Genomic DNA, 27,579 nt, shown 5'->3' with positions numbered 1-27,579 from the left:
TGCCAGTTCACGTTAAAAGATCATTCACAAAATCTGTAAGAACAAAATGTGAATAATCACGATAAGTGCGATAGGAAATGGGCACACGATTTTTTTGAAGATCTAAATCTGTTAATACTAGATGATGGTCAGATATATTATCCATATTAATAACCTGCACATCTGATATTAGTTTTGGGTTAAATGTAACCAAAACATCAATTAATTACCCCCGAATTGAGAAATACGAGTGGGCGACTGCACTAATTGCGTTAAATTATATTTATTGAAGAACTGATTAATGGCAGAGCACCCAGGGCTTCCCGCTTCCAACATATCCACATTCAAGTCACCGCCAAACATGACAACATCGCAATCAGGCAAAAAACTAACAATGGCATTCTCCAGATCATCCAGAGAAGATGCCAAATTGGCCATGGGGGTCGATATAATGTCCCGAAGCAAATAATTTTACCATTTATTTTAGTACGTATCCAAAGTTGTTCCAGGGCACTCTGCTGGGCAGATGTATCGATTACCTGAAATTTTAAAGAATTGACAACATAAAATGCCACTCCGCCACCACGGCCATCTCTGTCTTTGCGAACGAGATTATAGTTATGTATTTTAAAATTGTTGCTACTCACTCAACCATGTTTCCGAGAGACCATAAATATCAAACGCCTCTGCCGCCACATAATCAGAAAAACTGTCGAAATCTGAACATAGTGATCTTATATTAAAATGAGAAAAATAAAATTTATTTTTATTACTGCTCGCCGAAGCCATATAAGACGCTAAACAAAAGTAATGTGCACAGAAAATTTAAAAAGAGAAATAGATCTACAATAATGAGATATAATTCTCGTTCAGCGAATAAATACGAGCCCATCAGATATTAGATTAAAAAAATAAAAATAAATCAAGCATACAACGGTATAATCAAAAACAAGGTAATAAAACAGTACATATCTGATGAACTTATAACGAAGTAAAAATATTCTATCATTATATTGTTTTTTTAGCAATGAGACCATAGAAACAAAAAAGAAATATCTAACATTTTTTGTCGAATAAATTCTCTACAGCGAGAAAAAATGAAAATTTTATAGTTAAAGAATCACAATAGTACTATAGTCCTTTGCAGGTACCTATACGCAGGCAAATATATATATGTATATGTAAAAAAATATTAATTTCGATTAGTTATTAGTAATCATACATTGTAATCGCAAAAAAGAGAGTAAAAATATTCCAAGGTATTAAATATATTCACATTAAATAAATTATAAAAATAGACACCAGTGCTGGTAGAGAAAAAAAAAGGATATGTATTTCGCAAAAAAGCCAACATGGATTTTAAACATTGTCTGCCTCTTTAAACGCTTGTACGCTGTTGCCATCATTAACCAAAATTCTTCCATATGTCGACCATGCGTTTCTCATGCCATATTTCCTTCTTGCTGCCAGCAATACTTGATGTTGCTTTGCTGTCAGGTCCTCGTTAATGTAAATGCCTGTCCCCTTAAGATTTCTTCTGTTATTAAAAACTTCATTGCGTTTTAAGACTGATGTGAATGAAACTATTGTTACTCTTGATTTCCCAATTTCCATTTTACCCATTCTATAAACATTGTTAATTTCTTGCAAACAACATTTCACCCTTACAGCATCATTGAGTAGAGTAAGCATTTTAGACACTAAGTTTTCGTCTGAGCCATCTTCCAAACCAACAACTCTTAAAGAATTTTGTCTGATTTTATATTCGAGGTTATCCATTCTTCCTTCCATCTTTATTATAGACTGTCTATTGGACTGGGTCATACTTTCTATTGTATTAAGTTTCTCCATAATACTCCCAACACTGTTTTCTATTTTTTCAAATCTGTTACTTAAGTTTTCCAACTGATTCTCAATTCTTTGATTCAATTTTGGGACGAGCTTAGTTATTATCGTCTCTAGTTGGTTATCATCATGGGGATTGGACACTGACGCACTTCTAGTTCCTTTACTCATGTTAAATCCAAATGAAGATCTGGCAACCTCGGAATCTCGAAAATATTAACGAAGCAAATATTCAACTAATATAATCAAACCAGGTATTCAACTTTTTTTCTCCCTTAAGTCTGTCAACTTTACCTTCTATTTCTATTCAACTTTCAGGGAACAAACATCAAAACAACCGTTAAAATGCCAACTAAACCGTGAGCTCGTACAAATCGCTGTTTATCTAGCCATAGCCAAGCTTATGTTGGTAGTTATTAAAATTGTTATAAAAATATATAATTCTAATAAAAATAGATAAGTTATAATAATTATTTATAACCATAAACATCCGATACACCACTGTAAGTCAAATTGACGTATTTAAATTCTTTGACATCTAATTTTTGACAAGTAGTAAATAAAAGCAAAAATGCAAGAAAAAATATATAATTAGTCAATTTAAGTGAATTTCATAAATGATCGGTTTACTACACGTATGTATATTATATAGTCACTTACTAGCGAAAAGTTGTTCCATTATTTCACTCGATTTTTGCCGAGATCTACCGCACGCTACACAACCAACTATTTTAGAGTCTTTTTCGATAAATCGCGATAGTGTCACTCTTAATTTACGTTCTGTCACAATTTCCATCTAGATTTACTACCTTTATACAACTATCAGTAGTAGAATAAATAATGAATAACATAAAATAAGCTCCGTAAAGACTGACAAATCCACAAAATTTCAAATCAAATTCAAATGTGTCAAATGAATCGTCAAACAGAACTGTCAAGGATCCCTACCCTAGAGAGCTTTTATGGTGGCTTTTCCGCCCACCATGCATGAATACATGGATAGCATTATGCTCCTTCCTTAGTCTTCTTATTCAAAGGTTAACATTGATTTTTTGCTGAAAAAATGATATTCTAAATTTTAATGTAGGGTGCCATGGTTGTATTAAAACGGTTAATTTTTAAACAAGAAGCCTTGGATAAATACATTTGATATTTTAATATTTTTTAAATAAAAAAGGTAACGTTGAAAAAAAAACATCCAGTATATTATATCTGCAGCTACCAAATAAAAATCTATTTATATTTTTTATAATGCACATACCTATGTTAAATAGCATTTTAAATATTTTTGTATTTTATTTTCTCCTTACAGGCTAAGAGCCATTTCTAGTTATTTTTTAATCACAGTAAATAAGTCATCATGATATTCTATATAAACTTTAGAGTTTTAAATAACATTTTCACTAAGATAATAAAATTTGTATCATATCTATTAAAATTATAACAAATTTATGAGAATGAAGAAAATTAATAACGATAAGGTAGTACATAAAATAAATATTGGTGAAAAATATAAGATAATATCGTATAATCAAAAAAAAATGGCGTCAAAGACGGCTGGCCAATCGGTGATAAATTTGGCGAGGTCATTCTCTAGACGTCATTTACTAAAAATTGACATAAAACTTGTCAAAAATTAACACTAATTATAGAAAAATAAAGAAGGATAGAAGGTTTGCAGACACACAAATCTATATCCAAAAAATTATGTTTTCTCGAGTTTCAAACTGCACCATTTAAAAATCATTTTCGCATTTATATTGGCAGCGAATTTGTGGATACAGATATTTTTAAAAGGCAATAAGAGACGAATAGTATTCATTTCTACATTATATTAAAACACTAGATAACCTGGAGCAACAAAACTAGGCATAACAATAATTAAAGTCGAAGAAATTTCTATTTATTTCGATTTTCGAAAGAAAACATAAATCAGAAAAGTTTGTTTATATCCTTGCCATTGATTTATAATAGTTACACCCAGTTAAGAATGAAATAGACCAAGACAACATCCGGAACAAAATAAAAACAAAGTTTTTACGTTTACTTTGGGATTTATTCATAATTTCCTCAACTTCCTTAACCTCAAAAACTTTCCGCCATGGCCAAAACTCTCTCTTTCGTACTTCTATCTTTGTTTCACGCCCACCCCAGTTGCCGAAAATCGAAAAAACAAACTTTAACTTAAGTTAAGAAAGAAGAAAGTCTCGAAAAAAATTTCAGAAACTAATTCAAATGGCGGGAGCTTCAAAACTGTCCGAACTGAGCTGCGACCTACCCTACCAAGTTTGGAACTAGTTCGCAGCGTGTCGGGACAACAAGTTAGAAAGAGAAAGTGGAGTTGGTACGTAAGTGTAATTTGTGTCGGCAAAGTTTCGGGACTAAGTTAGGAGAGCTGGAAGGGCGCCATTTTCAAATTAAGAAGTTTTTATGTGCGTTGGGAAAATCGATGGTGTTTACTACAGTTCTGTGGAAAATCGATAGAGTAAATTCTACCCAGAGTTGTAAGAGTTGTTCTGGGTTTTCTTCCGTGTAAATTCAATTTACTACCAATGTTGCCATATTATCAAGATAATATGTTGTTTAACTAAATATTAAAAAAAATTCTGTAGTATAACAACACAGGGTCGTCAAGAAACTTGAAGAGGTAATATTTTGGCCAACTGTATAACAAACTATTTAACTGAAATAAAGGAACCTATGGTAATCGCAACTTTGAGTGACAAGCGATGGCGACAGCGCTGCCAGATTGTGATGGATTTATGAGATGCACCTTAATTGCATCTTAGGGCTTGTTGTAGGCAATTCTCTGAAATGGGACATACATATCGAAGTTTTGTCGAAAAAATTGAGTTCTGCCTGTTTTGCATTTAGATCTGTTTCTAAGGAGCTTAACTTGTCAGTGGCTAGAACTGTTTATTATGCACTTTTTGAGTCGCACCTCAGGTATGGCCTTCCATTCTAGGGTACGTGTTGTGCGACTCAATTTTACCGCATTTTCATGCTCCAGAAGAGAGCTGTTCGATATTCACTGGGACTAAACAGCAGAGCTCATTGCCAGGACTTTTTTAAAAAATTAAAAATATTGACTCTTCCTTCCTTATTTATATTTGAATCCGTTTGCCTAATACGTAAGCATGTATCAGCTTCTCAAGAAAGGCCATCTCACACTTATCCACTCAGGAACGCGGAGCAAGGTCTTTATCTACCTATCCCACGCTCAGAGTAAGTTAAAAGTTCAATATTATACAACTCAAAAAAAATGCACAATCACCTGCCATTTCAAATCAAATCCATAACATTATTTTCTTTATTTCGTAAAGCATTGAACTCTTATTTACTAGACAAGGCTTTCTACGCCGTAAATGAATTATATTTTGATAATCGAATTTGATCTTGTAAACACTGGTCTAATGTTTGCTATTGCTATATTTACTAATGACATCGAAACAAATTTATTTAGAGGTCATTGATATTTACTACAAACTAAATATTTTTGAATATTATTTTTATTTTTTTGTTCTTTGACATTGTAAACATTTATAAATGTTTATTTTAAACAATAAGACTGACAATATTATTTTTATAATGTTTTGTATTATCTTTTGTTTGTTTGTTTGTGTACCTTGTTTGTTTACTTTGTTTGTTTAGTTTACCTTTGTCTACAAATTGAAAAATTTTTTGACAATAAAGGCATTTATTTATTTAATTTAAAATTGACAAAGAATATATTTATTATATCATTTTTTAAAGAGTTTTACGTTTTCTTTTTAATTTAATAACTTATATTTTAGTAATTAATTGATTTATTTATTTAATAGCTTATTTTACTCATTACATATTGGCAAAAACTAGTCCATTGTGAAGATTGTTCTAAGCGTTATTATGGGTTATTTATTTTTTGATGTACATCTTACAACGCCATAAGTGGTAATAACAAGTAAGAGAGTGCTATTAATGCCCAAACTAATAATCAGAGAATTTAATTAAAACTTACTTTGAAAGTGGTATAATGTACTTATCGATCAAACATTTTTCTGACTGCAGTCAAGGCTAATAGAGACAGTAGAAAAAGTAGTAAAAATACGAAGAAGATATATTTTTCATACAATTTGGAAATTGGGATTATTTTAGCTCCAAATCAAACTGACTGTTCCTAAGATACACGGTAGATAACTGGCCCCCCTTCGAACTGTCTGATCCCGTAAAAAACCGAACAACTTATTGCCAAACCCCTCTTTGGATATAAATTCACTGCGATATAGACGCAGACCAACTTAAAATATCGCGCCCGAAATCAAAACGCTAAACGAAAAAGGCCAAGACGAAGAGCGACTGTACCGCTTGGCAGGACTCTTTTTACTCACAAGGGTTGGGTTTGTAGTAAACTGTTAATTTATTCTAGGAAAATATTGACTTTTATGACATTTTTAAATTTTTTATCATAAAAATATTATTCCGATTGATTATTATATATATATTAGTCGGTTTAGAACGTTTTTCTACGTTGTCCGATACCCAATTTCCAGCCTGTTCTATTCGTACAATCCTCTGTTGACAGGTTTCTTTCACTCATCGCTTTGTGTACGCTTTTTTGCCATTCCAGTTTTGGTCTTCCCTGTTTTCTTCTGCCCTTTGGTTGCCAATTGATTATTTTCTTGGGCCATCTAGTGTCCCTCATTGGCTCTACATGTCCGTACCAGATCAGCTGTTTTTTTTCTATATCCTGTGTTATCGTACCTCCTATACCCATTTGTTGTTTAATGGTATTATTTCTTATTCGTTGTTGTCTTGAAATTCCCATTGATCTTCGAATGACATCCATTTCTACGGCCTCTATCCTCTTCTTGTATCTCTCAGTTATTCTCCATGTTTCTGCTCCATACAGGAGGTTGCTCTTTATCATGGTTTCATATATATTGAATTTTCTTCGCTTTGTTATTGATTTGCTCCATAAGATTCCATTTAGACATCCGATTATTTTTTTCGCGTTGATAGTCCTTTTCTCTATTTCTCTGCCGTCAGTTCCAGTGTTATCAAATGTAATTCCCAGGTACTCATACTCCTGACACTGCTTAATTTCGTGACCGTTGTCCAAGTTCAAGTTTCCTTCTTGTGCGCCTATACATAGATATTTTGTTTTGGCTATGTTAACTGTCAAGCCCCATTCTCCGTATTCTTCATTGATTATATATGATTGATTATTCATTTTAAAAATAAATAAATAAGAAGTATCTCATACCATCACAAATTGTGAAAATCAAAACTTTTTTGAATTCTCTTGAATCTGGAAGTTATTATCTTATACAATTATTATAATTAAATTTATTATAATTATATATTTATATTATTAAAATATATCTCTTGTTTTAAGTTATAACTTGATGTCACTAAGTGTTTTGAATTATTAGTTGCTTATTCCACAGAGTGTTTTATAAAACACTGAAAATTCTTTTATTTATGGCCCTTTTTATGATATACAGCAACATTAGAAGAAATCTTCCGTCAACTGGACTGGACCAACAAAGGATTAAAAATAGATGGAGGATACCTTAAATATCTAAGATTCGTCGATATTTACATCACATAGTCCTAATTGCCAATGGTCCTGAAGAATTACAAGCACAAATTAACGAACTAAATACAGTAAGTCTCAAAATAAATTTAGCGAAAACTAAAGTAATGTATAACAAACTAGTAGAGAGCGAAAACTAAAGTACAAAGAACTAGTAGACAGAAGAAACATTGTAATAAAAAACACAACACTGGAAACAGTAGAAGAATATATATAATTGGAAGAACTAATACATAGCGCTTGGGATCTCTACTACCAAAAATCGACAGAAGAACTAAGTTTGTGAAGCATGGAAGAAACTATGACTATTATGATCTACACCTGCGAAACCTGAACACTTAAAACTATATTATAAGAAAATTGCAGCTCACATGACGCCCAATGGAATGAAATATGCTAAGAATAACCAAGAAAAACCGTAAAAGCATAGAGTGGATACGACAAAAGTAATAGATGTCATCCACAGAATCAAATCCCTTAAGTGGCAATAGGCAGGACACCTGGAAGAAGGACGGACAACAGATGGATTACAAAAAATACAACATGGTATGGTTAAAAAAGCTGAAAATAATGATGGGTGTTGCAATTTCTATATTGCACAGTATAAATTTATATGTAGTAAATGAAAATATAATCTAAAACTGTAACATATTTACGCAACCCTACCACCTTAACTCTCAGTCGCTCCCGTGACCCCCCTCTTTCTCCCTTTGATTTATCGTCCCTACGTGATATACCGGGTGATATATGGGGCCGGGGTCGAACGAGGAAAATCTGAAGAAAATCCACTCGTGCCGCACATATCTCGGACCGATCTATGGACCTGTCTGTAAATATAACCAGATTTATGCCCGTGTGGCGGGTGGGCCTGTCTCGATCGCTGTGAAATACGGCCTGTCTCGTCGGGTTTTCTCGGATTTTTCGACGACCGTGGCACTTCCAGGGAGTCGAGTAATTACAAAGGTGTCGTTCAAAAATCGGCCCTTTGATTTGTGGAGGGCTATGGGATTTTTTCGGGAAAATATAGTAGGAAAAAGGATGGATTTCTGGTTTATTTGTCAGTTATATGCCTATATCATATAGACACAACCAAACTTATATAGAATCATCTATTATTTTTCATAATTTTTAAAAAGGTATGAATATTTTGTATTTATAAATAAAACTCGGTCCTTACCAAAGAGTTTTAATAAAAAAAAATCAACATAGCGATAAAAAAATTATTAATTATATTCCTTATTCTATTTGCATAAATCTAAATTTAAAGTGAGACTTTTAAAATACTAGATTATAATTTACCAATTATTATTAAACTTTGACTCCCACTGCCAAAACTAATTCTAAAACTACCAAAATTCAAAAATATATTAATTTTTCTCCGAACAAACACCAAAATATTTCGTATCAGTTTAATAATAATTTAATCCTTCCCCCATATTTTCTCATCCCCCAAAAAACTTTGTTTAGCTTCCGACGTCCCCAGACGGATCTCCCGATGCCCTCATCTCCTGTAAAAATCCACTTGTCAATAGAGTTTGTCCGAAAAAACAAGATATGGCCATTAGACTCCCCCTTTTTGTCTGGAAAACTGCGGAAAAAAACGGGAAAAACTGTCGTCACTTCGGTCCAGTCGATGGCTCGTTTGGCAAATTAATTTTTCTCTTTATTAATTTGTCGTCGGGAAAGGCAACGACTCTCGGTAAGGTCGGGGAGATTTTTATTGGCTCCTATAATTTTTAACGGAAATTTAATCAAAAGCTTTCGCTGGGGTGGTCATCGAGTTATAGTACGAGAGCTTCATCTACAACTAGAACATCTACAAAGTGTCTCAAAAAACAATGAAAATTCCTTACTGAAATCGATAGTAAGACGTGAGAAAAAAGTTTGTATAAATGTATGCCCTAAAATGCTTAGTTTCGGAAATACAGGATGTTGTAGAAGTTTCATTTTTATTTAGATTTTTTCCAAATAATTTTTGAATCAGCGTCAATATTTGGATGAAAATTGGTGTATGGGAGGTTTTTGGCATGAGAAATTTTATTTTAATGTCAATATGACTCTTATTTGTAGGGGGCGCCACATACATGTGTTTTATTTTATGTCAGTGATGACAGGTATTGATAATTTCCATTTCAAATATCTCGAGAACCATTTCTCGTAGAGAAGAGACCTTTTTTGTTTAAAAAGTCACAGAAAGGAACATTTTTTCATTCGGTAGTTTTATACAGGTACAGACGAAAAGTTATTACTCTTCAAAACAGTTAAAAGACATGTAGGTGGCGCCCCCTAGAAATAGGAGTCATATTGACATGAAAATCAAATTTCTCATATAAAAAAACTGCCAGACACTAATTTTCATCGAAATATTGACGTTATTTCAGAAACTATTTGGAAAAAATCGAAATAAAAATGAAACTTCTACACCCTGTATCTCCGAAACTAAGCATTTTAGGACATACATTTATACGAACTTTTTTACTTACTTTTATCTGCAGAATATACTGCCAAAGTTTCCGGAATATAATTCCAATCAGAATCTACACCATATGCTCTTGTACTAATATTTAGGGCATTCTCTAAATGAAAAGTGTTCAGTTTTTATATTCTCTGTCCGCATAGGGTGACTCAAGGGTGTTTTTTACATCCGTCTGGACAGAGGAGGGTAGTTTTGAATTTTTAAACCATCGCTGACTTACGAACCAATCCAATTTTTTAGCGTGAAATATTTCCCACCTTCAAATTTTATCAGAATTAAAAAAATAATCTTTGTAACTAAAAATAAAATTATTCCATTCTAGTTACGTTAAATATTTACTATATTCTACTACTACGTTATATTCTACGCTAAATATCTGCAAATATGGCTGGTTACACTATTTATAACTCAAGAACAACTGGAAGGATTTTAATGATGTCTGATTTGTTGAATTTGTCTAATCCGCGAATTATCTAATCCTGAGTACTACGATGGAATAAAGGAGTTAAAAAGAAAATCCAGTGTTTTATTTGGAAAATACGTACTACATCCTGACTTCAGAAGTGGGATCGACCTATCAAAAGTATGCCATGTTGTGTGTGAATCCATAAGAGCTGGAAAATGAGATAAAATCATAAGCAACAAGTTCAACAGTGTTAGTGGATATAAAAAATCGGTAAAAAAACTTTTAAGTTAAACGGTTTTATCTTATGTGCACTGAAAACTAGAAAATAATAATAACAATTAGGTATTTTGAACTTCTAGTTCAGAAATATTTTAGTACTAGGCAGAATAGCTTTTAGGCATATTAGACTAAAATAAAAACGTGGGGCCCCTCTGAAATCCTACCTATGGCAAAGCATATCTTTATACTTTGGTAGATCATGAGCTCGGCGTTCGCTGGTGAAGCCGCCACGGCTGGTTATTGATTGTCAAAATCTCCAGTTACGATTATAGTAAGTCGATGCAATCCACACTTAGTATAGAAGAAAGTATTACAGCAATAGTTAATGGGCCCCACGTTTTTATTTTAGTCTATTATGCGTAAAGCTATTCTGCCTAATACTAAATTATTTCTGAACTAGAAGTTCAAAATACCTAATTGCTATTATTATTTTCTAGTTTTCAGTTCACATAAGATAAAACCATTTAACTTAAAAGTTTTTTTACCGATTTTTTATTTTTGTTTGTTTTTTATTTATTGTTTCCATGTTGTTCCCACGAGTAATGGACATTTTAACGGTCGACCCCCCCAGAGGTTCAGTAGAGGGGCAAGACTATAATATACAACAAGAGGCGCCCAATCTTGAGGGGAAAACGCTTGCGACATTACATTTTTAGCCACCCTAATGCCATACAGTCCTCAGCACGTTTTAACCTATTACCTTAACTTGGGTGGTAAAGCTACCGCTAACTACGTAGGTACATCTAATCACCTATTTTTTTTATCTGTCCTAACGTCACACAATCTTGGACACAACTGTTCTGGACACGACTACTCAAGCCCTCACCTAATACGTCATTTTGTAACGACGTCCATCTTGGATTTTAAATTTTGTCATAATCACAGTATTCTACTAGTGTAGCCCTTTCATTTGATACCCATATTGAGGGGGTTGTGGAAAAATATGAAATCCGCCATTTTGTACCGGCGGCCATCTTAGATTTACAATGTTATTGATATTACTATAGTCTGTCCAACGAGAAGATCCTTGACAGTGATAGATGTGTCTGTCATTTTAATTTCAAAGTAGTTTATTTTATTTTACAAAGAAATAAGTTGGTACAACTGGAACGCATAGCAGGAAATATTTAAAATTTGATTGACAAGATGACAAGTGATTACTTCAAAATATTGTGAAAAAAACTGTATAAAACTGAAAAAATGTAATCGAGTTATTTTATTTAATAAAAACGGTATGTGTTAATACAAGACAAACAAGAACAAGACACTACATACCAAAAAAATATGAAAAAGAACTATTTTTTACTTTCAAGCTTTATGAAACTACCCGCATTTATGATTATATTTATCAATATAACTTATGTACAAATACAAATTTGTAATATTCCACAGGAATAAATAAAACAACATAGGTAAATAAAACAAACTATTTTATTAATAATAACACCTACCAAATTTTATATAAATTTTATATAATTATATATTTATTTAAAGGTTGATTAATTAACTTTAATCTTAATTTTTAAACCAGTACCTTTTGACATTCTTTTTCTGCAGTACTAAAATCCATTATTTACCTATCGTGTGATGTCGATATTTTACAGCTACTCCAGTTTTTAGTATGTGTTTAGTTTGATCCTTCTACCATATACGAGTTTATTTATTACGAGATTGCACTTATCTACGACGAAATGGTATACAAACTTTAACGATGGCAACTTCATTGGTGTATAAGACTTTCTGCCTGGACAGCGAGTATTAACCATAAACTGTGCTCTGGGTCTACAGTTAATTTTCACTCGATTTTTCCTCCACTTGACTTCAAAAGACACAAAACACACGTAATAATACGAATCAAAATGCATCATCTTCCAAAACGCAGGGTATTTAACAAAAGTTGAGACAAAATTATAACCTATAATTTGGCAAGACTTTGACAAGCGTCAAAAATGACAAAAATCTAAAGGCGAGTTCATACGCATCGGCGTCCGTTTGTCGTTCATCGTTCCGTCAAACCAATAAAATTGAAATACGATCTGTCATTTTTTAAATAAACCAAAAAAAACTGGTTAAAAACAACAAGACACGACGCATGACGGATTTATATTTAAACCCATCCATAGATAACTTAAAAATTATTAGAAACTTTTTTTAGTAAAATAAATAGATTGGTATGGGACGTCATCTGCTTTTCCTCTGTCATCGTCTGTCGAAATCTTACCTGAGAAAAAAAACAGAATATATATTGTATTGTCATCGGAACTAAAGGTGTGTACCAAATTTCAGATCAATCTGACAACAGGAAGGTACTTAAATTTCAATTTCTAATTTTGACCCAAACAAGTAAATAAATACCGTACGGGTCGAGCTAAATAAAACCGTTTAAAAAAAATGATGGTACTTATAGGAAAATTTGGTAATTGGCTAATTTTCAACAATTCGTTTGACGTAAATAGACATATTTCTTTTTAAAATTGTTATTTCCTAGACCTTCCTTAACAGATTAAATGTTATAAATTTAATATTCCTTAACAGGTATCTAATAAATGCTTACTGCCAGTTTGAACCGGTTAAATTTCATCCTAAAAAATCAACAGAGGATGCATTATTTAAATCTCCAGAGAGAAAAAAGGGCGAAACTGGAAAATGCGAAAATTCATTTCTCTTTTTTCGGCACGTCCAAAAGAATAAAATCAAAATCCAATATTAAAATTAATTTCTATAAACCCTGCAGGAAAATTCCCTTCAACCCTTTCTGAAGTTAAATAAAAAAGAGAGCAGTCGGATTACAAAATATATACAGGATGTGCATTCTTTTATATCAAGACATTTATACAAGATACCTCTTGAAAATGTGCAAAAGTATCTTAACTAGCAGCATATTATAGCGTTTTTTTATAAACATTACCACTGCGAACGGCAGCTTTTCGTTGGTAGAGCAGTCGTGGATAAGGTATTTCACTGGAAAGAACTAATTAACAATAATAACTCGAAATTATAAATATTGGGCGCCAGGCATGAATAGAGAAAGAAAACACAGTTGTTTATTACTTAAAACTAGTGACTATATTCATTCACGATGTTCTTTGCTGGTACCTGACATTGTAAAGTTCTAGTAAATATATAGTGGTTTGGTTTGGTTAGTGGTGTTAAGAGTTGTACTAAATATCTATGAAAACAACTATGATAAAATACAAGACATGTAAAGTTTAAGAGAATGTATGAAATGTAGTATTACTTTAATTAATTTGATATATTTTATGTGATGTTAAATCGAAGATGTTGCAACCCGTAGATTCTAGAATCTATGTTTGGTTATTCATCTGTTAAAATAGTGCAATAATAATATCTATAAAAGTAATACCATTACAAGACGTAATGCAATGAAACCTAAGATCTAAATTATATTTTAAATATTAAATCGACATGAATGTTCTTAACAATCTAACCACTAAACATAGTCTGTAGGATATTACTTAAGATGTACGTTATTGTTTAAGACTGAAAATGTGTTTAATGTTAAATGTAAGCTAAAACTTAAATCTAAACTTAGCTGTTCTTTATGTAATCTTGCTTCAAACAGTAACAGCGTGAGGTGGGCTCGCATCTCTGTACTCGGCCATCCCAATACAACAAAAGGGGCCAGAATGAGGACACCATGAATTGGAACAGCCGTAACTACTAACTAGCTTATGGATGGGAACGAAGCAGCATGGGGCTCAAGCTACATCCACGCTGGGGCACTTTATATGCAAGAAAAATCATTCCTACTGGGGACACTCGTTCACAGGACATCCGTACATAGGATAATGGTACAAGGGAACACTACCCGTACCTTGGACCATAACTTAGGACTATAACCTTGGAAATAGTCCGTACCTTGGACCCTAAAAATACGAAACTCTTGTTTAAAATCAAACAAGGTCTAATAAACAAAATGAACCTACCTCGAATTACTTCCGAGGGCTCACTAAATAATAAAAAATATGTCCTTTCTTCCATGTGACATTCTGGAGAACAAAAGAAAAGGGACGCCAACGTGCCAGCAAAATACAAATACAAGTTAGGTTGAGACATCCAAAACTCTACCCTGTAACTTCGAAATAGCAGCTGATTCAAATTATACAGCAAGATTTTTATAATTGCAGTTTCTCGAAGAAAGGATTTTTTGATGGTGACAGTCGGACGGTCAAAGCCAAGTGAAGTTAAGCACGGAGAGAGTTGACAGAAGCGATGTTGACAGCACCTCCACAGAACAGTGAAACGATAGCAGGGTTGCCGACTAGAGAACGTAAAAATTACGCGTCAAATAAACTATCCGGCCTGAACGAGAGGGAATCCGGTGATGATAGGCCCAGACATCATATATTATATATAAAAAAGACATGTAACGAACTAAAAACTTTACAATATTTTGATACCAGGAATATGTCTAAGACTTCTTTTGTGGAACAAATTGAAAAATGAAATAAAGAAGTAGTTTTTTGATTTATATTACGATGACTTGTAGACTTGTAGATTTTCTATAAAAGAACCAATTAAAGAAAATTCCTATTTGGATATCTTTGAGCATAACGGTCAGTAAGCAATTGTCCTCCCAAAATAAAATCACTTGTAATATATCCATTTTTTCCGCCAGCAGATACTGTTTCATTTTTCTTGATAAATTAATAAATACTTACTTATTAACGATATTGTAGGTAAATTAAATACAAATAACCAGTTATAAATTTAAATAAAGTCCATAAAGTAATGTCGATTTTGAAAATAGCTACTAAGTGTCACTAGAATATTGCCATGACGATACCAGCCATCTTGATTGCCATTTTATAGAAAAATCGCTTTTTATTCAAAATCTGACCCATGATAGGTATAGGAAAACCTAATATAGTTTAAAAGAGCATTTAAATCTGCTTTGACTTATTTAAAAAAAATACAAAGTGTTGTATTAGAAATAAGGAAGTTTTTATGTAAAATAATAATAATAATAGCTCCCGTGTATAGCGTTTGACGCCTTGGGAGTAGCAAGGTACAGCTTGCCATACTAGAGCCGTTCGGTATACAAGGAAGGTAAAGTGGCTAGCACTACGCTTCAACCGCCTATTATTACCTCAGGATTGTGAATCCCAAGTACTCATTTAAGGCTGAGTCGACCTAGGTACCCAAACTATTTTTATTTTAATAAAAATAGTCGGTTTGTTTGGTTTGGTTTCTACATCTTTCTGTTTTCGTGGCAAATGAGGTGCGCCACCCTCTATAATAGCATCTGTTAAGCTTGATTTTCATGCATCCGTTGTCCGACGCTACGATGATACGATATTAATTTTATTGGTTGAATTTAAAAGATTCGATTGGTTAACCGTTTCTAACTAATCGAAGCCTTTCAATTCAACCAATTAAATTAATATCGTATCATCGTATCGTCGGACAACGGATGCATGAAAATCAAGCTTTATTCGTGTACACTGTCTTATAACTGTATTGGGTATCTTGTCTCTTAGAGATATAACAATCGTTGCTCTTTCCATAGCTAGGTGTGTAATAATTATATAACTGACCCTTTTTTTCTCAAATAATAACCGTCCCACATCAACCCCATCCGCGTACTTTTTACGTCTCCTTCCGGCAATGTTGTTGCTCTCCCCCTTCTTTTCCCCACCTTTCCCTAATTCTACCCCTAATTCTCCCGATGTCAGTCAAGCGGCATTACCGTTTCACAAACACGCCGTATTTTAATCTCATCCTCCCTTTTTCTCCTCGTTTTTTCCTCCCCCCAGAAAAAGGGGAGCACAGGGATTGAGTTTTCTAATTAAGAACCGTTTAATACGTCATTTTTTTTTATTTCGCGAGCCAGTGGAGATGGGGGCAAGTAAGGCCGGACGAAGTAGAGGTAGGGAAAGGTAGGGTATAATTGCGCTTTTTTTGCCTCTTTTGCTCGGACTTTTTTTTGCTCTGAAGTGGTGCGGGGTTTCGAGTTGAGTGAAGAGGTGGTTGCCTCAGAGTTATATTTTAAAAAAGTGTTTTTTGAGGCTTTTTTAATTATTTTATCTACAACCGTTTAGTTATCACTATTTTTTTTAGTGTTTCAGTTACGTTATGAGATTCATAACACAACTAGTGGTGTTATGAATCTATAACACAACTAGTTTATATAATAATGAACGACGAACATCTAAATATATTAATTTTTGATACATATTCCTACTACTAATTATTATAAATATTAATAAGACATTTTTTACACTTCTTCAAAACAATTCCTGCTGCTGATGATGATGACGATGATAATACTGAAGGTCTAAGGTCTCTCTGTCACAATTATAATTAAAAAAATGTGACAAATGTTACAGTTAAAGGTGTTAAAGGTGGGCGACTAATAAACGAAAATTAAAACAGTATTTTCTAATTTTTCGGTTGTAGATAAAACGTTGTACATGGCACGTGCGTTTAAACATGATTACAGCACTCGTGTGATTAGTTTTACACTCGTTGTTGTAATCATGTTAAATTATAAATATAATATATAATTTAACTATATTATATATTATTAATAATATTATATTAATTATGTTTATATGTAGTTTCTGTAAAAGCCAGCTCTCTTAGAAAACGCAATCTCCATTTATTATAATTGTTTGTATTTTAATTTTAGCGATTTTTTATCGCTCGGCGTTTTTTATCGCTCTGTGGTCCTCCTCCAACAAACGACCCGTCAGAGGACTTAATTTGATGGGCCAGCCGTTAGAGGGCTTATCGGGGCCATTTTTACGTGTCTCGTGACGTGACGGGACACACTGCGCCACCTGTTGATCGTCGCAGGGACCCGCCGTCGCCCCGTCTCGCTCTCTTCCGTTTTTCGTCTCGCTTTCTCTCACACACTCTCCTCGCTCTTTTTTATTTTATTATATCGGAGAGCGTGTCGGCTCGTGAGGGCTTTTTTATGCAAATTACAGTTATCTATTTTATCGTCCTGACACGTATGTCGTCGCTTTTTATCGGCCAATTTTCGTTTATATTCATTTCGGCTGGCGTTGCGGCGTGGGTTATTTTTTTTTCGGGGAATTAAATTTAGAGAAAAAAAAATGTTGGAGTTAATTTTGAAGTGAAGAAATAAAAATAAATATTTAGCCTGTCTAATATAGTTATTTTTATACAATACGATAAAATGGTGTCTTATTGTCGATCGAAAAGATTAATTCACGAGCGATGAAATCGCGAGAGAATTAATTCGGGAGACGATAATGCAATTTTATCGTCGTGTATAAAACAATTTTTTTCCATAGCGAGTTACGTTTTAAAAAATATTCAGAAATTATTATTTCAAGAAATTTATTACGAGTAGAAGAAAATATTGTGCTGGGTTGGCGTTGGTTTCTATGCAAATTGACAAATAAATAAAGCTGTCTCTTTAGTTGTCAGTTTTGACTCAATCAGGAGAGGAGAGGAGAGGAGAGGAGAGGAGAGGGAGAGGAGAGGAGAGGAGAGGAGGAGAGGAGGGAGAGGAGAGGAGAGGAGAGGAGAGAGAGGAGGAGGAGAGGAGAGGAGAGGAGAGGAGAGGAGAGGAGAGGAGAGGAGAGGAGAGGGAGAGGAGAGGAGAGGAGAGAGAGGAGAGGAGAGGAGAGGAGAGGAGAGGAGAGGAGAGGAGAGGAGGAGGGAGAGGAGAGGAGAGGAGAGAGAGAGAGGAGAGGAGAGGAGAGGAGAGGAGAGGAGAGGAGGAGGAGAGGAGAGGAGAGGAGGAGAGGAGAGAGGAGAGGAGAGGAGAGAGAGGAGAGGAGAGGAGAGGGAGAGGAGAGGAGAGGAGAGGAGAGGAGAGGAGAGGAGAGGAGAGGAGAGGAGAGGAGAGGAGAGGAGAGGAGAGGAGAGGAGAGGGAGAGGAGAGGAGAGGAGAGGAGGAGGAGAGGAGAGGAGAGGAGAGGAGAGGAGAGAGAGGAGAGGAGAGGAGAGGAGAGGAGAGGAGAGGAGAGGAGAGGAGAGGAGAGGAGAGGAGAGGAGAGGAGAGGAGAGAGAGGAGAGGAGAGGAGAGGAGAGGAGAGGAGAGGAGAGGAGAGAGAGGAGAGGAGGAGAGGAGGAGAGGAGAGGAGAGGAGAGGAGGAGAGAGGAGAGGAGAGGAGAGAGAGGAGAGGAGAGGAGAGGATTATATATATTCCATTATAATCATTATAGTAATAATACTTTTCCAAAAAAAAAACACAGCTTAGCACTTAGCAAGGTTTAAAAAATATTTATAGTTTTCTACGATGTTCTCTATGGCTATCTCGGAAACTACTGAAGCGAAAAATACGGCTAAATGGGGAAAGATTGCAGTTTTGCGAGGACAAACATATGGACCTTTCAGATTTTTGAAAAAGTTTATAGCTTACTAGATATTAAAAAAAAACAAATTTCGGCTATTTTAAAAATGCTCTCATAACAAACCATTTTTAGAAAAAAACGACCATGTGTTTCTTATTAATTACCATCAGATAAAAAAAAACATTGCACAACCGCAGTGGGAAAATCACTGGATCCTGTAGTGGGAAAATCACTAGGGCCCCGCAGTGGGAAAATCACTAGGTACCCGCAGTAGAAAAATCTCAACGTTCCTGCAGTGGGAAAATCACTAGGTCCCCGCAGTAAGAAAATCACTAGGTCCCCGCAGTGGGAAAGTCACTAGGTCACCGCAATGGGAAAATCTCTATGTCCCCGCTGTGGGAAAATCACTAGGTTCCGCAGTGGGAAAATCGCTAGGTCCCCGCAGTAGGAAAATCACTCCAGGGTAATTTATGATATTGGTAATGAAGTGAGGAAGAAAGATAAAACAAGATATGAGGCTGTCTTTTACAGGGTTTTATTTTCTTTGCTTAATTTTCAGTGGTGAGTTAAACAAAAAAAATATATCCTACTATATATTAGTGAGCCACTAAAATTCGTAAAAGAGCAGTTGTAAGTTGTAATTTGCACCCAAGGGTAGGTAGACCTTAACGAGGCAGGTACAACAAACTTCGAAAAGAGGATAGAAGAGAAGGAGTAGGAGGAGGAGGAGGAACAAAAAGAGCCCCGAGCACTTTAAAATACGGTGGAGAGACTCTAGGTGGTATTGTGGCGGCAATAACGTTTATCTGTTACGGTTGGCCTACGTGACATATTGCCGATGCGGCACAATAAAAACCCTAGAGCATGCCGAGCAACGTATAAATACTGCAAGGCACGGCAAGAATAGTCAGAGGGCATTTGTGAAGCTAACTGATTTTGTCTATGATTCTATTTTTTATTATTTATTTAGGTTCGCCATCCGGTAAGCAAAGAGACACATTTTTTTTTCACCAAAATATCAAAATTTTGTCTTCCCTCGTATAATTGACAGATGGAAACTTTCATTATAATTTAGAAAGAGATACTAAAAAGTCAAATATTTTTTTTTTAAATTTTTAAGTGCCCGTTTTTTACCAATAAATTTTAATTAATATTAACATTGTATTTAATTTCGAATTTGGGGTCCTGCCATTATTATAGTAGAATAGAATTAACTATTACTGCTTGTTTACATATTTTAACTGTTTATTTAAACACTTCTGAGACAGTTCAAATATGGAGAAAAATATTTAATACCTATTTTTTTTAAACAATTTCTTATATAATAATTATTTTATGAATAATTTTGTATTTCTACTTTGAATAATTTATATTCTATATAAACGTACCTGGTCTCTGATACCGCTCCAATTCCCGAAGCTCTGCTCCCTTCGAATACCTGAAATCAAAAAGACCACATCAATAGACTGCGGGGTCAAAAAACAGGGATAGATAAATGGAAAGGGTCAAAATTCTTCGAATTTTATATATTTCTATTGAGATAAAAGGCTTTAAAATATGCAATGCTTACTTTGCTCATTCATTGTTTGTTTTTTAGCGAATATTAGCAATTTTTGTCACAATATATTAAATTTAAGTCGCTAGCAATACATTATATTTCTCTAAATGGCTTTCAATTAAGTTCGAGTTTTGTATCCAGCTCAGAAAAAATAGAAACCATTGAGAGAATTGAAATTAAAAAATATTACTCTCTAAAAATATAACTATTATCCCATAACTCAACTTTCCCGGATATTCAACTCTCCCGAAACAATATTTTATAGGTTCACAGTTTTTCACACCGATTTGATCAAAAGCAAAAATGAATTCAAGCAGTTAGTTCGACGAAACAAGTGAGTAAACAAAGTACTCGTTACATAATCAAAAAATTAAACAGACATGTACAGGGTGGGTAAAATTCGACGCTTTTAAATGGAAACACCCTTTTCTATAGGAGATAGACATCGTATTATTTGCTAAAGGAAGTGCCGCAGTTCGTTATTAGAAAATACTTTTATACATTATACGTTGTGTAAAGTATATTTTGTAAGATTTGGTAGTTTATTTTTAATTTTTAGTTAGTGTCAATGGTTAGAGAATTTTAAAATTGGAAACAAGACATTGTTTGGAAGTATTGCATTTTCCCAAATTTCCAACTTAATTAACATTTTTGAACCTATTGGCAAATGGTTAAAAATTGTAGAAGGAGTTTACAACATTATTCCTTTTGCTGTAAGAACATTTTGTGATATTAGAAGGGTAATTCAGAATAATCTTGCATTGTCTTCAGTTGACGACAAAGAAAAATCCGAATTGTTGGAGTTTGTGGACGAAAGAGAAAAATTTGCTATTAAACCCATTCATTATGCTGCAGAATTACTAAATCCAAAATCACAAGGTTCTGAACTTGATGAAACCCAAATTCTTTCTGCCATAGAATGCATACTTAATATATCAAAAAATAAACTCAATATAAAGGAGCAAGAAATAATAAATGAAATAGCAGATTACCGTTGTAGAAGAGGTAAGTTATTTGAAAATAACTTCATATGGAAAAGTAGTTTTGATAACCCAGTCTCCTGGTGGAAAGGACTATGTTCTTCATCTTCATTATCACAAGAAGCTTCACGTCTTCGGCTGCCACGGAACGCAGTTTTAGCGTGTATAGTATTCATTACATATTCATTCAAAAAAGAGAAACAGGCTTACTAATGATAGGGCCGCTAAGCTACTCTATATATCCCAAAGTATATCCCACAATGAAAACTTGCTGAAGAAAATAGGAAACGGCAATAGATCAATTTTTATTTCCGATACTATTGAAGATTTTGAGGAAGTAGATTGGCAAGAAGATGTTATTGAGTGTGATGCTGATGACAGCGATGAAGATATGCCTCTTGCTCGACTGGTGTGTCAAAAATAATTTTTTTTGTACAAATTTAACTTTAATTTATTTTTTAATTTGAAGAATAACTCTTTATTTGTGTTTATGTATAAGCATTTTGTGTTTTGCGATATTTTGTTATGATTTTTATAAATAAGTATTTCAGTTTTTCTTATTTTTTAAAATATTTCATATATTTGCAATATTTCCATATATTTCCAATGTTTCAGCAAATATTTCCGTAAATATATTTCTGGAAATTTTACATCACTAACTATGAGAGGCTAAAATATAATTTTTAATATTAATAGTATACTTTTTTAAATCCAATAGTGATTAACTATTTTATGAACATCTTCTAAAATTAGTTAGACCTTTTGAAGATATCAAAATATTTACATTTTTATTTTTAGAATTTTCACAAATTATACTTTCTAACACTTTTAGAATAATTATCTAAAATTTTTCGTAAACTGGCTATTTAAACCTGTGTATTTTTGTGTATACTAGTTGTTTACGATATTCTCCGATGGTGGCAGCACCGGCGGCGGCGGAGAATGCACAAAGCCTATATTTTTACTTTCTAGCAGCTTCAAAATTATCCAAACCAAAACCATAAAAAGTCAGTCCTCCGGTATTTTTTATTAAAATATTTAAAATTGTTAATCCGCCATCGCCCCTCCTTCTTAGCTTCCCCCTCAAGCCCAAATTCGGAATGCTAATCACCCTCCGGAATAATTAATTAGCATTCTTTCTGTACTTCAAGTGACGATGCTTGGGTCCAGGGCTTTCCTTGGTTTTCCTCCTTCCAAGCCTTGATTTCCCGGACTTTTTCCAGCATTAAATAAAATTAAAGGAGATTTAAAAATGTGGAGATTGTAGCCGGGGCTGATTGGCATTGCGGCTGCTGGCTGGTGCATTCGCTTTTGTAATAAAAGTGCTTTCAATTACAAGGGACAAGAACAGGAGTTTGCATTATGGATTTTCAGCCCTCGCAGGCTTTGAGAGTTGGTAAAAAGTTGTTTTTTTATTGTTTTTATCGAATTTTTTTCATGATATGTTTATCTTATTCGGTTTTGTCGGTTATTAGAAGCATTTAGTTTGGGATGTTTGTATGGAAGTTGACTTGCAAAGTATTTTTCAACAAAGTACTTGTACTATAACGAGTCTAATGAAACTTTGCACTCATATTAGGGTTTCGTGATAGATTATTATTTATTAATAATAAATATTATTGAATTTATGATCACAATTTCGAGGTTCTGAATAAGAATTTAGTACATACTAATTTATATAATACTAGCGTGTACCCGCGACTTCGTTCGCGTCGAATTAATCATTTGTAATGGTGATTATAAAGCAAAGCAAGAATTTCCATTAAAACTGGGTAAAATATTCTCACATTTATGTCAGCATTGAAAAAAACAATATGGTGATATTATTCTATAACTAATATATAATTGAGGTAATATAATTATATATATAACTAATATATATTGAGTAATATTTGAGGGGTTGTTTCATCTCCTTGGAATTTGACTTTCGAAAAATGCATTTGCCAAAAATAATCTTTTTACGTCAAGCAGTTTAAGCAGAATCGTGGTTAATCAAATACCCAACTTTTTGTATGATTTTTTAAACAATTTTAAAATATGTAAAAAACAAAATAAATTATGCGTGTCCAAGCGTTTTCCCGAATGACTAACCGTTTTTTAAATAAATTTGGAATTTGAGATTCGAGGAACCCCTCCTTATCGAACCTCTACACTCCACAGTCAATCCGTTTGCCAAAAATCAGCTTTAAACGTCAAGCAGTTTAAGCAGAATCGTGATTACTCAAGGGTCATATATTATGAAACACCCTGTATATATTTATTAAAAATCTTAAAATATGTAAAACAACAAAATAAAATATACTTGTTTAAGAATTTTTCCGAAAAACTCCCCGGTTTTTAAATAAAAAATATCGGAAAATCTCTTCTTATCGAACCTCTACATCCTAAAGTCAATCCGTTTTAATCAATCCGTGATTAATCAATGACCAGATTTTTCGAGGCACCCTATATACATTTCTAAAAAAATCTTAAAATATGTAAAAAAACAAAATAAAATATACGTGTTTAAGCGTTTTTTTTCGGAACCGTTTTTTAAATAAAAAACATTGTAATATTTGAGGGGTGGTTTCACCCCCTTGGAACTGGAGTTTCGAAAAATCCCTTCTTGTCGAACCTCTACACCCTAGAATCAACTTGTATGCCAAAATTGAGCTTCTTACGTTGAGTGGTTTGAGCAGTATCGTGATTAATCAGTGAGTCAGTCACTTAAGGATTTGATATATTAGTGTAGATATGATTTACAATTAATTATTACTACAGTTGATATTTCCACGTTAAACAACAGGGCAAAAAAAAACAAATTTTTATTGACGTCTCCCATAAATTTTTAAGTTAATTAGTGTATTGGGAAGTTATACAAAAAATGCCGGGAGAAAAAGCTTGGCTCAAATTAGATTGGGTATCGTGTCAAACCCCACAAATAAACAAGGGGTGCATATTTCAATATCTGACAGACAGTCGTGGAATAAGCCGCCCTTCTAAAATTAGTTCAAGCTCGAATGAAAAACTGCTTTTATTTTTCGAATGCTTGTGTCTATTCATGGAAACGCTAAATTAAAAAAATAAAAAAAATGAATATATTTACTTTTTTCCATTGCAACTGTTAAAATTGACTTATATCTGTCAAAAATACTAGATAAAATAGTACTTTAACCGCAAGGGTCGATTAAATGATACTTTAACAGCGAGGATAGGTTAAAAACTTTATTTCTTCTCGCACGTTTTTTAATTGCTTCCATTTTTGAACATTTTTCTATTCCTTTTCATAAGTTATTCGGGATTTAAATGGAAGTAGTTTGGATAGGGCGTTTGTCGCCTCAGCCTGAATATCTGTTGGTAATTTAGTTATTTAGTTTTGAGCCATTTCTGGCTGCAATTCAATCAGCAATCGACCCGGAAGAGTATTAAAAAATATTGACTCAAAACTGACATCTAAAGAGACAGCTTTATTTATTTGTCAAATTACATAGAAACCAACGCCAACCCAGCACAATATTTTTTCTACTCGTAATAAATTCCTTGAAATAATAATTTCTAAATATTTTTTAAAACATAAAAAAAATATAGTTTTATACACGATGATAAAATTGCATTATCGTCTCCCGAAATTAATTTTTCTTTATTATTCGGTCGACGATAAACTACTATTTTATCGCCTTGGATAAAAAATAACTATTATTAATGTTTTTTAATAAACATCGAGAAACCAGTGTACCTCTTAAAATCATCCGACATGTTATTTAAGATCCTCCTTACAGTATTTTTTACCTAAACATACATATTATATTCCCGATGGTTGATTTTACAGTTTTATCACCCTGTATGTACCTATTTTTTGAAAATAAAAAAAAGTTTCTAAAACAAAAACCAAAATGGACCAAAAAAGAAGTATATAAAAGTGAATAAAATTTGAAATATCTAAGTGATCAACTGGACTCTGGGGATAGCTTGGTGATAGATGGATAAGGATACATGAGGTTTTTGCTCTAGACAATCATTCTTAATATCCAGAAAAATATAACCTTCCTTAAAATGGATACAGAATAAATAAACATATACAGATTGTTATACGGGGTGGTCCGAACTGTATTCCGGAAACTTTGGCAGCACAATAATTCGTATATAAATGTATGTCCTAAAATGCTTAGTTTCGGAGATACAGGGTGTAAAAGTTTCATTTTTATTTCGATTTTTTCCAAATAATTTATGAACCAACGTCGATATTTGGATGAAAATTGGTGTTTTTGAGTTTTTTGACATGAAAAATCTGATTTTGATGTCAATATGACTACCTCTTGTAGAGGGCGCCACCTACCTGTATAAAACTACTGAGTAAAAAATATAAATTTACGACGTTTACTACGTAAAAAATGTCTGTAAAAATCGCTACGAGTAATGGTTCTCGAGATATTTGGAATCGAAATTATCAATACATGTAATCATTAACAAAAAACATGTTAACTAAATAGAGTTATTAGACTGATATCATAAATTTGAAATGCTTTTGTGCCAAAAAATCAATAGAAACTGTTATGTCATAATTTTTTCGAAAAAAATGTATTATTAATTTAAAAAAATAAAAGGTTCAAAAAAATTTACTATTTCAGTCAAATTACTATCTACTCAACATGTTTATTTTTTGTCAATAATAACATGTATTGACTATTTCCATTTTAAATATCTTGAGCAACCGTTTTCATAGCGATTTTTACTAAGCGTTTTGTATACCATGTATATTTTTTTACTGAGTAGTTTTATACAGGTACGAATAAAAAGTTATTACTCTTAAAAACAGTTAAATTACATGTAGGTGGCGCCCCCTACAAGTAGGAATTATATTGACATCAAAATCAAATTTCTCATGTCAAAAAACACCCAGATGCCAATTTTTATCCAAATATCGCCTATAATTCAGAAATTATTTGGAAAAAGTCGAAATAAAAAATGAAACTTGTACACCTATATCTCTTTTATCTGAAACATATGCTGTATATGGTTAATCTGTTTCTTTTATACCTGTCTATGAACTTTACCAATTATTTTATTTTCAATGCCATCAGATATCTTACAAAACACAAGTATATTTTTGATTTTAATTTCTCCTTCATAGCAATATCTTAATTAATATTCCTCCGAACGAAAACTCGGCTTCTCCCTACATTCAATACCACCTTAGCCAAGCTTGGAGACGGACGTCTTAGAACAAAAACCTCCCGAACCAAAATCCGAGAAGTAATTTAAAACCATGAAAGGCCCTCTGTGCGCCGGGCATTCGACTCTAAATTTCATCCGTACCTCCCCTCACCTCTTACCCTCCTCACGGACCACGTTTCCAATTTTCTTATTATGTCTAATTTGTCTGCCCTCCTCAAAAACTCCTTGGCGTAGCCTCACAGAGACAATAGAGCACTAATTAAGCTAAATCTCATTCTTAAAATTGGAGAATATAGATTTGGAAAGGTTTGAAAAGAGATGGAAAGATTACTGGTTTTTTTCATCCGGCTAGACTGCGCCAAAATTTGCCAATTCAGAAAAATATATTCCCCGGCACAAAATTCCGCCACCCTAAAAATTTGACTAAATTTGATGTTTCATAACTTTTTATTTTGTAATCCTATTTTTATGATTATGGTATCCCAAGTAACATTTTAAGTTCCTTTAGGTTATATATTCTCAAGGTTAGTTATATAAAGGTTTAATAAATGTCTCATTGGTATCTTACAGTGTTTTGATTTATATAAGTGTAGCGTTGGTTACTTATCACTAATAGTAACCTTGAAATGTTGTTTATCACTTTCCTTATAAAACTAGAGGTTCTAGAGGTTTCATAATAAGGTTTTATAAAGGTGTTCACATCTATTTTATATAACTTCTGGTATTAGATGTTATAAAGGTACGCAAGATATACACTATATAATTAAAGGTGTTATTAAGAACCATTATGTAACCAATAATACTACAAGTTATATAATTGTTCCCTCAAATCGTTTTTTTGCACCTTTCAAATGTTTGCATGCTTTATATAACCTGTAGTTACTCAATACCGAACCTAATGTCATAACCTCAAATTTTTAATATAATCGAAACAAATAATATACTACTTAGCAAGCAAAGCAATTCGGTATTATAATGAATAATAAAAAAATAAACTGGACAAAACACAAAAATGAATCTACGTTCAAAAGAAAG

At 33.2% G+C, this 27,579-nt stretch overlaps 1 protein-coding gene across 1 annotated transcript in view; it reads right to left on the bottom strand.

Annotated features, from left to right (window-relative positions):
- Positions 1-27,579, bottom strand: part of LOC115883376 (myelin transcription factor 1-like protein) — a 361,128-nt gene that overhangs the window by 85,919 nt on the left and 247,630 nt on the right. The window contains exon 4 of the mRNA XM_030901741.1: positions 20,241-20,290. Within this exon, the coding sequence (XP_030757601.1) occupies positions 20,241-20,290 (50 nt within the window). The remainder of the gene's footprint in view (positions 1-20,240; positions 20,291-27,579) is intronic.

Source organism: Sitophilus oryzae, unplaced genomic scaffold, assembly GCF_002938485.1.
Source record: "Sitophilus oryzae breed Bouriz unplaced genomic scaffold, Soryzae_2.0 scaffold_1870_pilon_pilon, whole genome shotgun sequence".
Taxonomy (NCBI): domain Eukaryota; kingdom Metazoa; phylum Arthropoda; class Insecta; order Coleoptera; family Curculionidae; genus Sitophilus; species Sitophilus oryzae.
Note: the sequence above shows the minus strand (reverse complement) of the source record. Positions and strands in the feature narration are given on the sequence as shown.